Source organism: Taeniopygia guttata, chromosome 9 (assembly GCF_048771995.1).
Source record: "Taeniopygia guttata chromosome 9, bTaeGut7.mat, whole genome shotgun sequence".
In the NCBI taxonomy this organism is placed as follows: Eukaryota; Metazoa; Chordata; class Aves; order Passeriformes; family Estrildidae; genus Taeniopygia; species Taeniopygia guttata.
This window is the reverse complement of record NC_133034.1, coordinates 17,519,901-17,537,825: the sequence shown is the minus strand read 5'-3', so window position 1 is coordinate 17,537,825 and position 17,925 is coordinate 17,519,901. Positions and strand designations below refer to the sequence as shown.

Genomic DNA, 17,925 nt, shown 5'->3' with positions numbered 1-17,925 from the left:
AGTACACTCCCCTTAGGGTAGGGATGTCTTGCTTCCAATAGATTGTACAGATTAATAATGCTGTATAGCAAAAGGGAGCACCTTCATGTTTTACTACCCAAATATGAGCAGCTCCTGGCTCTAGGGCAAAATCCTATTTTCTTCTGTAAGATAATGTTGAAGCTACAGGGATGAGCTCTACAGCCATTTCACCAGATTAGAAAACTGGACAGGGCAATTCTCTATGAGTGTTGGGATTTCAGTTGGGAAATATGTGCCTGTTAGATTAAGCCCAGATACGATATGTGTATTTCCCAAGGGGATACAATTCACCTAAGAACTAGAGACACAGCCAAAGAATACACATGGCAGTGATCACACGTGTATTGGCGAGACCTCGGGCTTTGCAGGCAAACAGGATGAATCAAACAGGATTAGAGGATTTGAGCTGTCTGTCTCTGTAAGCCAATGCACTCCTTGGTCTCCCTAACTGTATTTTCACCTCCTGTGCAAAGAAGAGGAGTACAGATTGCATTACACTGGGGTGAGAAGGGCTCTCTGACCATAAACAGACTGTCACTCTCACATTTAATTCCCCTTCCAAGTCCCCAGACAGGGTGTTCCGCACTGCTCCTCTATGCTGCAGCACAAGGTAAAGGTAAAAGGGGAAATGCAGATTTGTGGATGGTTTCATTCTCAGACCTGCTGTCCTGTCTGTCCCTGCACCCCCTGTAAACATGAACTCCTTTGCATACCTGGTGTGCTTTTCAAGACTCAAGAAGCACAAATCATCTGTTAGCAGCTGTCCTACCACCAAAACAGTAACACACCTCTGCATTTGTGCAGGAATGGCCACCCCTGCCTTCCTAACAAGTCCAGGGAGCATCACAAGGAGTCCTCAAAGGTCATTCCATTTCAAGCTACTACCTGCACTCCTCAAGAGCAGGCTCTTTCGTTTTTAGAGAATGGTTTGAGTTGGAAAGGACTTTAGAGATCATTTAGTCCCAGTCCCCCTGCTATGGGCCCAGAGCCTCCCTCAACCATGTTCACTTTGCTGCCCCCACAGCTTCCTTATGCACCATCCCCAGCTTTCTGTGCTTTCCCTGCATGGTGAGTCAGGCCAGGGCTGAACAGACATCCAAGATGCCAACTGCTTTCCCTGAGAAGCCCTCATCAACACATTCACAATCACTCCACTGGACAAACACCAGGATAAGCAGAGCCCCTAAGTCTGGGCAACGCTTGGCTCCAGCTGGACCTGTGCTCAGTTCTAAAAGTATTACTGTGTGGGAGATGACAGAGATCAGACCTCCTGTTCACCTAGTCCAAAGACTGGAAAAGGAATGGCATTTAGGAAGGAGCCACCCAGGCTCAGAGGCGTGCCCAGGAGCAGTACTTATCAAAGCAAAGCTACAGACTGATTTCACGGTGAGTGCAGAGCCCTGGCGGCCCCTCCCACCTTGATCCCAGAGTGACCATCTGGCTGCAGCCCTGCTCTGCAAACAAGCCCGACAGGCCTGTTCTGCACCGACTGAGCGGCAGCAGGAAGCTGCACGGGGACTGCAGGAGGCACCTCCACGCTAATTAATCTCGCCCTGCCCAAGCTATGCTTCCAACCTCCGCAAGGACATTTACAGACATCATCAAAGAGAGCATTCTGCAGGCCCCCGAAGGTTCAGTGACACTTTCAGTCTCTTTGAATTGGAAATCAGGACAAACGGGAACTTCCAGTAGAAGCCAAGTCAGGTTCTTCATACTGCCAGCTCAGTTTCAGCTTCTCAGTAACTAAAAACTTGACTAAAGATACAACACAACACAAAGATACAAGACAAGTGCAGGGACTCACTGTGAGAAAAAAAGATTTGAGGTTAAACATCTGCAGAAATGACCATTAGGGAATGGAGACAATTCCACACACATAGTAACAGTGGCCAAAAGCTGGGCTTGTATTCAGGGCAGGAGAGGAAACAGGCCCAAAGAGGCCCGAGTCAGAGATGTGTATGAGACATAAATGTGTATGAGGGTAAAATCCTGATGTGGCTGCTGTGGTTCACACTAATGTCAGACAGCAAGCGCACGGGGGAGGGAGGCTTGGTCTGCTGTGACACTTGGCTCCATCTGGACACGAACAACAGGAAGAGCCCACAAGGCAGAGCTGCAAAACACCAGGAAAGGGAAAAAGGTGAAACTAGTGCAGAGGTGGACAAAGGGTTTAATCTGGCTAGTGCTGGTCACAAAACGCAAAGGACAACACCAGCTTATCAAGAAGCTTGTGAATGAGGTGTTTGGGCCCCACAGGGAGCTCCTTGCAACTCCCATGAGTGAGAAATCACTCCCAGCTTTCTAGGCTGGCTAGAAAAGCAACAGCCTCCCCTACAATGTTCAGGGACTTCACACTGGTTAAGACAACTGTAAGGAGCTACAAAGAGCCCCAAGGGCTGCTGGGGGGACAGGGTGAGGTTTGCACATACACCACAACCAAGGCAGAAGGCCGTGATGCCTGTGAAGGCTCTGCATGCACCATGAGGAATGCAAGACCAGGCCTTCCTTTTCTGGCCCTCAGCTGAGGGACACCAAGTCAATCCTGCTTTTTCTAACAGCAAGAGAGGCTCCTGCCAAGAAAGCGCTGCTGCTGTGGAATGTGCTGGGCCAGCAGTACAGCTCATTCCTGGAAAAGCATCAACTCAGCGGGAGACCAAGGAGAGGAGAAGAGGGGGAAATTGGGAAGAGGGGGAGGGTGGGAAACGAAGTCTGAAAGCTTGGACTTCCACACCTGGGGAAGCACAGAGCAGTCTGCTCACTAGCACCTCCTCATCACAGACTGCCAGCACAACAGCCCTGCCCAGCACCAGCCCTATGCTCTATGAGCACACTTCTGCCAGGCAGATACCTCCAGAGCAGATGTGGGACCACACAGACCAAGGCAGATGTCTGTGGGGAAGAGGAGCACGGTTCATTTCCCCCCATCATGTTAATAATTCATTTAATTTAATGACAGATCTCCATAAGGAGATGACAAAGCAGGCTCCCCATGTGTCCTGTCCTCAAGACACTGACCAGCTCACATTACTCTCTCCTTGCATAAACAATTTTGCAAGAGTCTCTCCAGGAAACCGACTCAACCTCCTACCCGATGGGAAGGGGTCTTGAAACATGACAGGCTGTAGATGGCTGCACCTACTCTGCACATCCAGCTGGGCTGCCATCAGCAACAGCTCTGCTAACTGGGTCTGTAAGACATACAGAGAACCCCCATAAAACCAACAGGCTGTTAATAAAGTCACAACAAACTTTCACCACAAAACATTTGCCAAAGACAATGAAAAGGACTCACGCAAAGAAGAGTCACAACAGCTGCATGGTGGCAAAGACAGAACTCTGTCCCAGATCACAAGCTATGGCACAACTCTGAAAAATGGGCAAACAATGATACTACATCCCTCGAGTCCTAAAATGCAGGAGGCAGAAGAGAACATGAGGGGTCTGAACACTCATAACAAATTTTTCTAACCATTGCTAGGCCAGGGACACTTAATTGTTTTTCTTCCTCATCTGCTTTTGACAGTGTCATGCAGTGGATTGTACAAAAAATTCCTTGTATAAAAAGAAACAGCAAATAGAGCATGTTTTAGTAGCCTTTAATATAATTCATCAATTTCACTAACACCAGTCTTATTTACCAAACTCTGTTCAAGACACAGGGCCAAACCCTTGAATACAACAAGTAACCTACCAAGCATCCTTCACCAGGCCAGGCAGGCTTGCCCTCCAGCCAACAACCCAGCAAGCATGAAAATACTGTTCAACTGCCAGAAGAAAGATACAAGAAAGGTGCTCAAGTCCCAACCAAATCAATCGTGCTGGCAAACAACCTTCTCAACTAGAGGTCCAGAAAGCAGATGAAAGTCATACAGCAGGACCCAATACAACACTGTAAATTAAAAGTCTTCACAGTTGCCACGTACAGAATTCAGTTCAGGTCCTACCAGGATTCACCTCTACACCAGGAATCATCTTCCTTTTCAACAAGAGGGTACACTTCCCCTCAATTTAGAAGAGGACAGTGTTTTGGATCACTGTAGCACCAGGTCCAACTGCTGCTGTTCTTTGACACTGTGAACTCCTGGACCTGACCCTGTCACATACCATGCAAAACCTTCCACCAGCTGTCTCTGACAACTGCACCAAAGGCTGGGTAATGGCCATTGACCTCCAGAAATCACCATCATAGGACATGGAATGTTTCTCTTGTGGAGGGTCTCAAAGCCACAATTGCCAACTCCTAGGTCCTTCAAGGACAGAAGAGTGCAGGGGAAGGGTGCACAACCTGTCTACAAGTCTGTAAATATCCCATGAACTGGTCATTCTACACATTAACTATTCCCAAAGGCAGTCCAGAAATACTCATCACATGTTATTACTGCAATAGGGCCATTTCCTGTGTCTGTGGATCTGCTGGTGAGTCAAGTTACAAGACCACTGATTTTGAGCTACCTAATCATCTGCAATACTGACAGCAAGCTCCCTTGAAGCATCTCTCCTGTAAGCTACATGTAGAGTGACCACAAACACTTTGCACCAACACCATGTGTTGATCAACCAGGAGCACAGCTGGACCCTACAGTCAACATGGCCAGACACAGTCCCCACCTCACATCTACAAACCCTTCTACATGGCACAGCTAAGTCAGACCCAGCTCCAACATCATGCACACTGCCAGAGATATTACACCCCTTGTGTTAGTTTGCAACTGCCCCAGGGAAACCCAGAGTTTACCCTAAACTGATGCAGATGTTGACATCCTCAAAGTCCCCTGACACTTCCAGGATAACTAGACAAGGAATAGCCTTAAAGAATTTTCCCAAGTCAAACTTTTTGGCCCCAGCTGAAACAACACATTTTTAATCTAGAAGAAAAATCCACCTCACAAAACCCCCTCTGTGATCTAAAGGTGCATTTACCAGCTCTAGGTCTAAGGCAGGTTTGCCATAAGGGACTCAGCTCTGCAGCCAGAACCATGAAAATCCACCCTTCTCAGAGCCACAAAAAGCAGTAAGAAAACTCAAATGAACACAGTGCAAGAGCAAGATTTCATGCACTGAGGCCCTGTATGGATTTTTCAGCATGGCATAGCCCCATCTGGGCCCACAGGCAGTCTCTGTGTGAATGGCACTAACATACTGGTTGAGCTAGGCAGGGCTGAATGAACTGGGACAGCTGGTTAGCTGTATGCAAACACAAGTATGGAGTTTGCATATCCATCACAGCTTCTGGAAGAAGCTTCAGTTTGAGAAGCTGCTGCTCCCTGGGGTCAACCAGGTAACAGCCATTGGCACTGCAGCAACTTTCTCCCTGCTCTGATGGCATCAGGCCACCAAGCCAAGGTTGTCACCTGCTGCTGACACTGCTCTGGCTGTCAACAACAACAGCATAGCACAATGCAGTGTACAGGGGACAACCTACTTGCTTGCAGGTCATGAGACACAAAAAGACCACGAGTAGGTAGTCAGAGTAATGCTGAGGGAAAGAGTTGAAGCCCGGGCAGGAGCAGGTTACTGTGCTAACACCAGCTTCCCTGCTATAATAATCCATGCAGAGCCAAAGCTCCTGAAACACAGACCCCTCTGGCAGACTCTCGCTGTCCCCAGAACCAGCATGTAGCCACCAGCAAACAAGGAAAAGTCCACAAACTCTGTTACCAGACCCAGAACTTCCAGCCTATCACAGAGACAGCTGCCAGTGATCAGAGGGGCCACATAGCAAATAAATTCCTCTCCAAACCCTAGGGACAGGTCAAAAACCAGCAGAGGAAAGACCTTCCTACACAGCAGCCAGTGACAGCTCTTCCAGAAACAGAGCTTTGCTCCAAGTCATGTGAGGAAGCCTTTCCCACTTCAGCTTCTGTCTTCAGCCAGGACCCGAAGGACAGACTCCCACTGCAGCAACTCAGTCCCTGCTCACACTGCACCCTCTTTTCCTCCAGCTTTAACATCCTAACAAATTTTAGCCAACAAGACACAAGGACAAATACCCCAGTGAGGAGATAATCACCACAAAGGATTTAGTGGATAGGGTACCCAAATGCTGCTTCTGCTACCTTCCATAGCTAGCTGTGACTGAAAAAACAACGCCTCTGGCATGTCACCTTTAATAAATAACGGATACAGCAACCACAACAGTCCCAACCCTCCCCTGTGATACAGAATTACACAGCACAGGAAGGTCAGCGCCAGGCATCTCTGCCTGCCAAAGCCTCCCAAGAGTTCCAGCCCATTCCTGGATGGGTTTAATATTAGTGCTACAGTAGTAACAACATAGTAATGGAAACAAGTGAAACCAAGGGCTTTGGGGCTCAGGGAAACACTAATGCTTCAGCTCTGCGAGCTAATGCAGTCCTCAGAGACCACAGCCCAAAAGCTCACACTCTCTCCTAAGGCCACCATGGCATTACACAGATAAGCACATGGACAAAGCAGACAAAGTCACAGAGATTAGACTAATTCCCCTATTTGTACCTTATTGAAACGCCTTCCAAAAAGCCTTTACAAAAGGATTTGGTCCAAAAATTTCCAACGGCAGCCACCAGCGGGATTAAGTTTTACTTAACTTGCCAGCTGCTGCCTAACAAGCCAGCACCAGCGGGACAAACAGTAACACAGCCACGTGGTGCCACATCCCCCTTCTGGAAAACAACAATCCATCCAGCACAGGTCAGAAGGGCAGGCTCTGAATAACAAACAAGGGATGGAGAGAGGAGGAAATCAATAGGAAACACCAAAAACACACAGCCCTGACTGCTGCTTCATCAGATGTGCAACACGATGCAAAGCTGGTGCAACACGAGGGCAATTTCCTGCAGACTCAGTATCTGCTGTGCTCTGCAAGCCCAGATCCACTTCATGGGCTTTTTCACAAATTAAATATCTTAAACCACAACATTGTTCTACCTATTTGGGTGCAGTCAAGGGTGGAGAAGTAGCAATTCATTACAGCACGTACCCTCAGCTCAGAACAGTTCAGCAACTGCCATGCAGACATGGAAGAGGTTTCCCACCCCTTTAAGTACACTGAGCCCAAAAAGGACTTCAGGAATTTCAACTATGCTCCCTACACCTCTACACAGACAGCTTTCAAGTCTAGATGAAGGGCCTGATGCCCACCCTGACAGAGGACTGAAGCCAAACCCATGTGTGCAGAAAAGCTGCAGGGGAAACCAGATTTTCTTTGCTTATATTCACAAACCCTTCTTTCCTGAGCATCCCCACGTGCATAGGCGATGGGTGGCAGCCTCCACCTTGAGGAATTCACACCTGCTAGGAGACTAGGTGAAGAAATCACAGGAGAAAGAAGCCAGGAGCATGATGGAGAAGAGGAACTTACTGAAAGTTCAGTCCTCCAAGCACAATGACGTCGGGCTCATGGACCATCTACCTCCACCCCTGCACGCCAGCATCTCCCTTCTCAGAGCCCATTATGAAATGCAGCCCCTCCAGCAACATCCTGCTCTCACTGCAGCCATGTAGGAAGGAACATCACTGCTTACTACCACCCAAAAGACCCAGTACCCACCTTGTGGGTGAGCCAGTGTCTAAGATTTGGGAATGGCAAAGTTCTAGATGAAATTCTAGAGTTCACTTTAGAAAAAATATGTATCTCAGCAGGAACCAGAAAAATGAGCAGAGGGGCCACAACTATCGTACCATAACAACAAAATATGCTCAGGTTGTGACCCAAATTATGGTGGTTTATGAGCCATTTTTTATGGTGTTTTTCCACGACCTCCAAGGCTGAACCATGCTGGAGCACAGCTGTACCACAGCCAGGGCACACCGATTTACTTTGCAGCAATTTCTGAGACATCAAGGTAGGTTTTTGCTCTGTGCTGGAATTCGGAGGATCAGAGTCCTCCAGATGATTTCAGAATACTGAACTGCACCAAAACAGCTGCATTCACATGGTTGAGTAAAGGTCTCTTGACCTTTCTTTTTTTTCAGAAATGACAAAAGAGGCTTAAAATTAAGAAACATTCCCATCAAACACATAACTGAAAACAATGCCTCTCCAAGAAAAATGCTGGCTTCAACATGACACCATATTTTGGGAGAAAATACATTCAGTCAAAAAAAAATTCTGACCAGTTCTGGCTGCAAACTAGTTCAATAGCTGTTGTAAAGCTTCATTGTTTGCACAGGACACATAAGGCCTTAGGGATATTGGTCTGCAGCCTGATTTGGCTAACTTGGCTTTCCAAACACCACCCCTGGGCAAAGAAACCAGGCTGTGACTGCCATCCAATGTGGCCTTCAGAGCACAGCTCCAACCACAACTGAGAACGCTGGACACCTACAGAGACAGTAATAGCTGGGTCTGAACAGCAGGACACACAGGGCCAGGCACACACAATACAATCCAGGGAAGCAGGGAATACTGTCAACTAACCATCTCCATCTTCACCTCAACCCTGGCACTGCTGTAGCCCCCACCACCACAACACTTGGAAAGAGCCTCCAGCAGCAGCTCCAGCCAGAATCAGCTCCAGTGTCCATGGGCCACCCCAAGCACGGGCAGCATTACAGGAACTCCCCAGCACAAATGCAGACAGTGGTTAGCAGCTCTCTGCCAAATCCTCAGCAGCTCAGGAGACAGAGGCACAGGCTGCAGTAACCTACATGTAAAATGTCTGAAGTAACTGCTGGTGGGCCCTTGCTAAACAGGGCAGCTCACCTCACAGCAGGCATGGAAACACATCCTCTGGAGCACAACAGATGGGGTGCTGTGGCCTTTCATGTGTAAACTTCTCCCCTCCACATGGAATGGACAGGGACTGACTAGAAACTGGAAAAAACTGAAGGCCAATGTTGTCACTTAGACCACCACAAAGGACGTGAGCATGCAAGGGAGTTTTGTAGGCCCTTTCACTCACAAACTTCTTGCCAACCTCTCCCAGCATGAAATTCATGCTGACATGGAAGCAATCTCCATCAGGGACATGGGACAAGCAAAGGTCTTCTGGAGACAGCAAAAGTTTCCAATTAAAAATAAATTTTTAAAAGTTCCTGAAATCAAAATAAAACAACTCCCCCAACACATGCTACAAAGAGCTGGCAGGGAATGCAGGGGCACCATGCCAGTGCTCACCACTGCTTTAGAAACTGACACTGCTTATTAAGTTTAGGATCCCTTCCCCAGCTCCCAGCATTTCCAGCCAGGACAGTCACCGCTGGTATCAATTTCAAAAAGACCCTGCAATAAAAATAAATCACTCAGCCTTTCAGAGAGCATCAACGCGTTTCCTCATGCACATGTGCAGAGATGAGGCCGCCAAATACCAATGGCATCTGACCCCTACACTGGGAATTCCCTCAGCACCCGCTTTGTTCTGCCTCCAGAGCCCTGTCCTGATCACTGCCTCGTACCCGGCTTCGGAGAGCAGGTGATAATTAAGCAGGTCTGGATAAGATACTGGGCCAGTGATTAGCTGGATACCAATTTTCACTTCACAGCTGAGACCAAGGAATCACTCACCACAGCTATGAAACTAAAATTGGAATAGAGACCTGCAAGAGGGAGAAACCAGCAGCGGCAGGAGGAGCAGCACCACCCCACCGCTGTACCTCAGATCACTCGTGTTCTCCCAGCAACGCAGAACCAGGATGGGAGGGAGGAGTGGTCTCCTTGTAGAAGAATGGGGCCCTTCTGCTCTCCAGTCTAGAAGAGGGGAGGTGGCCAAGTGAAGATAAGCGAAATGATCACCAAAGTGGTTTCTTCACGGGCAAAATAAATTCAAACTTTCAGGCACTCCACAGTTTATGGAAAGACAAGGCAGAACTTTAGGCCAAGTGCTAAGGATTTACCTGGACACAAAACTGCACTCATTAAAATGCTCTGAAAAGTTTAGCTTAAACTTTAGCATGCCCCTGTGGGAACACATTTAGATCAATAGAAAATGAGCAGTATCACCAAGAAACAAAAAACGAATCAAAAGAAATCACATTTCAGCTGATATAAGAATATTCTCAGAGTTGTACCAGATAAAAAAAAAACAAATAGTTTAGCTGAGGCAACAGGGCACAATACCTGGCTGGTGAGAAGTCCACGCTGCCCATGTACATTTCTCATGACGGATTTGGGTAGGAGACAACATTTTACACATGACTGAAGCCTATGTCCCAGCAAACTACAAACTACAGACCATCAGCATGGTTGTTCCCTTCCCAACTGCACTGGTGCCCAGAATTTACCATCCTGCTCTTGCAGCACCTTTATGGAACTGAGAGCTCTGTCATACTAAGAGACACACAAATGTTTGCCCAAGAAGCTCCCAGTGTCAAATGGACAAAATAAAGCACAGTTGGAAATTCCATTTTATCGATTAAGAAAAAACCAAAAAATTAAAAAGTCTGCTCAAAATCCCATTAAAAACCTGGGGGAGGTCTGATGGAGAATATGGATCTCTAAAGCAGTCACAGCACTGATCTAAGGTGCTCTCCTGCTGATCAGCGCACAGCTCTTACCTGTGAAACACTGAATGAAAAGATTCAAGCTGCAGGAAGAAACCTTCCCTCTCTAATGAGTGCAGTGTTAGCAGCCAAGGGTAGCTCCACACTTCATGGTCAGAGCATTCCAGATCCAAGAAGAATCTACCACATCTGTGCACTGCCACACTCACACCATCCATCAGCTGACCTTCATGTACCTCCACTTCTGCGATAAGCACCACACAAAGCCAAGAAGGGCAGAAATATCTGCACCCTGTTATGGACAGCTGCAGCCCACTGCATCAGGAACAAAACCCTGCAGCCTTCCTGCTGCTCACAACTCCTCTCCCCAGGACCAGGTGCAGGAATTCTTCTCATTTTCCTCTTTGCCACCCAGAAGTGACACCACTCTGGGGTCTTAATTATTTGAAGCTGAGCACTAACTCCTACCATAGCCCGACAACTCCACAGCCACCCAGGGGAACCTCAGTTCACATTTCCAAGGAGATGTAAACACTGAAGCTGCTCCATCACAACTCTGATTCTCAGAGCAAACAAATATTAACAAGATAAACAAAAGAATGAAAAATCCCACACACCAAGACTGAGGCTGTAATACTGCCTCGGGGATGGGGTTAGCTGAAGGGAATACCAGACTGGAGATCCACAGCCTGGAAAAAAGGAGGAAGAGTGAGAAAGATTCAGACTGGGCTACAGAGGTGAAATATTGGAGTCTACTCCAGCTGGCTCTGGAAGGTGAGATGTCTGTGTTCCTAATAAGATGAGAAGCAAAGTTTGGTTTATGCCACAGGGATCCAGCAGAAGGTCCAAATCAGAACCATGGGAGCTGCAGGCCTCCTCCTCATTGATCAGCTGCCCTAAGGCCACCTACTTCTCTCATTGAGGGGGCTTTAACCTGGGTCCTACTCCTGGACACTGCCCAGCTGACAGACACCAGCCCAGCACAAGCCAGACAGAAGGCACCCTGAGGGAATCCCCTCAGGGAAGGAGCTGAGAGGAATATATGTGTGAGAGAGAAATGCTTTTCCCTGTCACACAGCTTCTGAATGCCACCATTGTTAACCTCCAGTCTAGTTTTCACTAATTGCCCATGCATTTGCAGTCAAGCAGCCAAGGTGCCTCCTGCCCCTGATTCTCCCTGCAGGCCAATGGCTCACTTTCTCATGGACATCAATTACCAGGGATCATGAAATTTTGTGTGCTGCCCAGGGCTTCAGGGCTTCTCAGAGACAAGGCTGCAGCTGGACTGCTCTGCTTGTTCCCACCATGTTCCAGCCAACCACCAGCACATTCTTCAGCTCTCTGGAAAGCAGCAGAGACAGCTTTCCTGATGAAGCATCCATGGTGACAAAGGCTTGCTCTCTCTCACCCCAGGCCTTGCACACACTGCTCCAACTGCTCAACTCATTGCCCAGGACTTCCCCAAGGAACAGGCTGCCTACACACAGCCCTGACCCCCTGTCAGCTGTGCCTTTCCTTCCACAGCGGTTTATGCTTCCCAAACAAATTAGCTGGGCTGGTCACAACAAAAATCTCATCGATACATTTCTGACACAACTAATCTTGTGGTGTCTTCCTGAGTGACTTTCCTTTCTCCCTGCTATCACCCACTATAACTCCCTATGCTGCTTTATTGTTGAGTTTTGTTAATCTATCAATCATCTAGCTCCTCTTGTAGAACATTAAAGAGATAGAGGAGGATGAAAAAGCACAGCACAAAACTTCACTGCCACCAGACCCCTCTTCCCAATGCAAGACACTGCTATTTATTACTAAACTTTGTTTATAGTTGCACACTCTCCCACCCACATGGCAATGTTTCATTCAAGACAAGTTTGAATTCACTTCAAGAACAACATTTCAAAGGATCCCAAAGCATTTGTTTACAAACAGCATGCACGGAGAAGTCACTTCTCCCCCCACTGAACATGGTCATCTCCGAGACAGGGAGAGGCAGCTGTTTCATAGCACCCAACGCTAGAACACAGCTGAGGGACAGGAAACAATCCACAGACAACTGATATTGCTGAGGAAATTTATGGAAAATGAGGGCTGGAGACTTCTATTTGCCAGGAGAAAATGGGGAAGCTTCTGAGGACTAAAGCTCTCCACTGGGTCAGGAGGAATTTAGGGAGGCAAAGCGTTCCAGACTGCGGTCAAAGGAGTGACTCCAAATTTCAAGCCTCATCTGAAAGCTGGCACCTCCCAAACTAACGGGAACCTGGGCACGGGGATAATTTGGCAGGGGAGGGGTGAGCACCCCCTGCTGAGGCAGCCACACAGATCTCATCCAAGCCCCAAACAGGCCCAGCCCTGTTCAACGTGGGGTACAAGCCAAAATCACAGCCTAGAGAGGTATCTGGTGCAGTGAGAAGACACTGGGAAGAATATAAAACTGAAAACACTTTGCAAACCCAGCTCCATGCACAAGACCTACTACTGTAAACACCAAATCTTCAGAGGAGGAAGTATCATACAACTCCTTCAAACATCAAAGTGTTAGAAATGGTAGAGTCACATGTTGTAGAAACCAAGAGAGTCCCAGGATGGAAAAAGAGGTCCTCAAAATGGCTAAAGGAAAGTCAGATGTAGGAAATCTGGACAAAACAGAGTGAGGACAGAGGGTCTTACAGGGAGCTGGCTTCCCATGGTATTTGCTCCCCAGAACATTAACTTTATGCAGGTAGGAGACAGCAGGGGCTGCCCAGAAGATAAGTGAGTACAACATCCAAACAAGAGACAGAATACACCTCCTCACCTCCAGTGAGTCACCTGTGATGGAGGAACCAAAGGGCATCACAAAAGAAGTGATGGAAACACCACTGTTGGAAGAGAGCTGCCCTGCAGGAGATGGGATAGGAGACAGGGCTGCACCCCTCTTCTATACCAGAGATGGAGCACGGGACATCTCACTTTGAGGATGGGACATGTACACGGGTACAGTGAGTCTTGCATACACCTCCTCCTCAGAGATGGGCAGCACGTGGAGAGCTCTCACTCCTTCTTCATGGAGGTAGGGGAGGAGAAAGCTGGTCTTCTCTACACATTCTTCCCAAAAATTAGATGCAGAGGACAAAGCTGACAAAATGGATGTCCCTCCCCAAAATGGATGGTAGGAAAACAAAACTGTCCCCAACTCCATTCCATGGAAAGGGCTGATGGAGGTGGCTCACCCTTCTGGAGGAGGGAGCAAGGGGCACTTTCCCCAGGCAGGCACAGTGGGAGATGCCCAGGTCCTTTTGGTGGGGAGTGACAGTCCTGAGTAGGATATAACCTGGGGATGCCACCCTGGACACCCCAGTGTGGGCTGCATGGGTGAGACCACCTCAGGCAAGGTGTTGGCCAAACATCCTGAGTACGGGGAGGGAGTGACCCTCAGATGGGAATAATGGTCTCCTCCAAGGTGCCTCTGGCACCTGAAGCAGGGCATCACCAGCTCCCTCACTGAGGAGCTGGCATGGCGCAGCTTTCCCAGAGCAGATGCGGGATCCGAGGATGTGCGGCTGTCCCCGGAGGCGGCACCCAGGGAGAACGAACCCCAGAGAATGTGCACGGGGGTATCACCTCCAGCCTCCCACAGGTGAGGTCCTGGGGTGCACGGAGGGTGTGTCCCTCCAGAGAGTGCCCAAGGGGGTCACCATCCCCACTCTCGCCAAAGAAAGGCAACGGGGATGGAAGACGGATCGGGATCACCGGCCCCGCGCCGGGCACGAGAGCGGCGCCTCCCCATCCCGGGGGTCCCGGCCCCGCCGTCCCGGGGCGCTGCCGGGGCCGAGGGGGCAGCCAGCCCCAGCCCCGGCCCCGTGAGGGCGGGAGCTCCCCAGCCACCCCCACTGCTCCCCGGGGAGGCCCGCGGGGCCCGGGCTCCACGCGTGGCCCCGGGGGACCGGGCCCGGGCCCGCGCTCACCCGAAGTCGTCGTCCATGGACTTGAAGTAGAACTTGTAGTTGGGGCGGTTGAGGAGCCCCTTGAAGTCGCCGAGGGTGACGCGCTCGGCCGGGATCGGCAGCTTCACCAGGTACGGCGTCTCCTGCTCGTCCAGGTGGTAAATGATCTTCGTCTCGGCCGCCGCCATGGCGCCCTGCCCGGCCGCCAGGCCCCCGCCTCTGCCTCCGCCGCCTCCGCCGCCCCGGCCCGGACCCCCGGTCCCGGCCCGGCCCCCGCCCGTGCCCCGGCCCGGCTGCGGCCTCCGCACGCCCGGTCCCCCCGCGCCCCTTGTTCTCCGGTCCCAGCGCCGCCCGGCTGCACGGCGCAGGCTCGGCCCCGCCGGCCCCGCCCCGCCCGCCGTCCCGGCCCCGCCGGAACCGGAACCGGCGCCCCGCGGGGCCGCGGCGCGGGAGCGGCCCCGGGAGCACCGTGGGCCGGCACCGGGCTCAGCGGGCAGCAGCGAGTTTGGGTCAGACCCCGTCACCGTGCCGGCCCGCCCGCTGCCCCCGAGCCGGACCCCCTCCGCTGGAACGGACCCCCCTGCACACCCATCCAGCCCCGGTGCTGCCGTGCCCCGTGTGGGTGCATGGCCCCAGGACTGCCCACCTCCAGCCCCATCGCCCCTGGGTGCGTTGGGATTTATAGTTTACGTCCACATCTTCCTATCCGCAGCCTGGTACTCCCCGTGCACCCACATTCCCAGTGCCAGCTGGGAATACACCTCTCCCAGGCTCCCCACCTTCATTCAGCTTTCACACCCCTTTACACCCTCTGATGGTGCCTCACACACAGGGTCATTCCTGTGTCCCACGACCTCCGCTTCTGTCCACACCCCAGGCCTCCCCTTCTATCTCTGCAGCCCTGGTCCTTTATCACACACCTCTCAGCCTTCCCCATACTCCTCTACAGCTGTGTGCCCCATGAGTACAGCTTACAAAACATGAGGCATATCCATCTCTACCCCATCCTCCCAGGTACAGACCACTTTGAACTCTCCATACTGTCTCAGATGGCCACCACACACAGAGACTACCACACACCCCAGAGCTCCTCTCCAGCTACGGCTTCCCTCTGAACCCCTTGTCACCATCCAACAACTAACCCCAGTGCCCAGACCTTTTCCTTACCAAGTAGCCTCTTTCCTCTGCTCTTCATGAGAATCCTCTCTTCCATATACCATGGCTTCTTCAACTGGGCACCCTTTGGCTGTGTGGTTTCTTCCCATCCTGTCTCCCCAGACCCCAGCAAATTCTTACCTGTAATCATCAGCACTGTGACCCCTGCCCCCAGGACTTGCCTCTGTTCCACAGCAGTCTCAGGTTGTCTGGTTTCCACTCTGCACACCTTGCCAGCACCCAGCAGGCACCAAGGAACCATCTCCATCAGCAGTTTCCCAGAGTTGTGGTTGAGAGCAAAACTGGGGTGGATGGAGTTTTGGGAACACCCACCAACAGGAAGGGCAAGAACCGCCTTGCACCATCCTGGATTAGAAGGAACATGCAGAGATAGCACCACACCAGGGGCCTGCACAGGGCATGAGACTAGATCAGCCCTCAGACTAGACTCCCCTGCCGTAGGAAAAGGAGCCAGAGAGATCCTACAGGGAACAGAGCCAAGTTCCTCAGGCAGGCAGAGCTAAATAAGCCTTCTAATGCATAAAAGAGTCCTGCAGGCATTGCTAGTAATTACCTGGGCAGCACTCCTAGACTGGGGGAAGAACCTGACATTAAACTGAAAAAAGAATAAAAATTCAAGGGAGTCCTCAGGTAAGCAGAAGTTATAAGAGGTCTGAGACGCTGATGTTTCCACATCAGCTCTTGGAAGACTGTAATTTCCTTATGCTCAGAGCCCTGTAGTAAAAGCTGCTGTACCTGGAATGAAGAATCCAGGTCAGGAATGAAAAGTTTAGTTTAAGTTGCTTCTTCCTGTGTCAACTCTGATAGAGCTAATCTTAAAGTCCTTCTGCAACACCTCCCTGCCCCAAAAGCAGGCACATATGAGAGAATCCTAGTGTGTCCCTGGCAGGGCCACTGCCAGGCGTCACCCACCTCGCAGCACAGCCGTGGGTGCACCTTGGAGCCTGTATTGTACACATCAGACACCTTTGTTACCAAAAGGGCAATTTTTGGTACTGCTGAGCTCTCAAGGGAGCATATGCAGCACAGGGGAGGGGTGCCACACCACCAGGGTAGTAGTAGATGAAATCTCATTGCTACAGCTGCCTTCTCTTTTAAAACAGGCCAAGTGACTGAATAGCCTCAATGATAGATCAGTTTCACTGCTCACAGAGGCCTTGTGCTGTATGACTCACTGAATGGAAGTTAAGAACACAGTGCCAAAGAAATTAGCAGGAGGGGATTGTGCTGTGCACTCCAAGGTCCACAAGGAAGTTTCTGAACAGCCTGTTGGCTTATTTTTTCAATTATTGCAACTTAAAAATTGTAGCATTGATAACATTGCTTCTCCTTACAGAGTACACAGGCTTCAGACATTTTAGTGCATCTTGGAACAGCCCAAAGCAGAGGTGGATGTACTTGAGTTCCATCACTTACACCTTTAAGCAAATCCAAATTATTATCTTCTTTTAAAAGGGTTACTATTGTTAACTGAAGTTGCAGTTTTGATAAAGGAACACCAGGTTCCTTCCTTCCATCCATCCATCCCTCCCTGTCACATGGGAAGGCAGACAAGTTGATTATTATAGTCTTAGGAAAATAAAGTACTTAACTGCTTGCATTTCTCAGCGATGGGCAGCAATGATTCCACATTCAAGACTGCTCTCAAAGGCATTTCTACCAACCAAAAAACCATCTTGACTGAAGCAACAACAAAGCACCAAGCCCACCCTACACTTCAGCAATGGAATAAATGCTCCTTTAAAAAGTACAACACGTATCAGTACATAAGGATGCTTCACCATGCCAAAACTCCACCTTGGAGAGTATCAAGTGTTCTAATTAGTTTTCTTTTCACTACTCTATTCTTGGCATCTGTAAAACTACCCCACCACACACACCACCAGTGCCTGAAGGATGTGGCCATAAAGCAACATTCTCCCCTTGGATTTTAACTCTCAGGTAAAAAGCAGCTCATACCACAAAGTTGGAGCAAAGGAGGAAGGAATGTGGAAAAAACAAAAGTGGAATTGTTACTTGGCAGAAATAATCAAGAACTTCTGGCAAAACTGAGCCATTTACAGCACTACATGTTAAATTTATTCTTAAGCCATATTTACTCTGTAAGAGGAAAAAAAATATTTGAGACTTCCAAGGAGATTTTAAAATTACTAAGTCTTGCAGCTGGTTTGTAAATGGTTTGACTAAGGGCTTTGTAGCTGCCTCTGCCAGTTCCCTGCCCCTCTGCCGGTTCTTATTTCCCAGCATCAGGAGAACACAATTCATGATGTATCAGCCAACATTCCCATCAGTTCCCATAATGACAAATGATAACAGATTTCTTTGCATTTAAGGTTCATCTTTGCAACATAATTCTGTACAAAACCAAACCTCACCCACTTCA

At 49.6% G+C, this 17,925-nt stretch overlaps 1 protein-coding gene across 12 annotated transcripts in view; it reads right to left on the bottom strand.

Annotated features, from left to right (window-relative positions):
* Positions 1–14,745, bottom strand: part of DVL3 (dishevelled segment polarity protein 3) — a 32,461-nt gene extending 17,716 nt beyond the window's left edge. For 4 of the 12 annotated variants that reach the window (XM_030280624.4, XM_072933569.1, XM_072933570.1 and 1 more), the window contains exon 1: positions 14,388–14,698. In XM_030280624.4, coding sequence (XP_030136484.1) covers positions 14,388–14,554 — 167 coding nt within the window. In that variant the 5' untranslated portion in view covers positions 14,555–14,698. Of the gene's footprint in view, positions 1–14,387 lie in introns of all 12 variants that reach the window. The other 8 variants (XM_072933572.1, XM_072933574.1, XM_072933573.1 and 5 more) reach the window with 4 other exon arrangements.
* Positions 14,746–17,925: the final 3,180 nt, after the last annotated feature.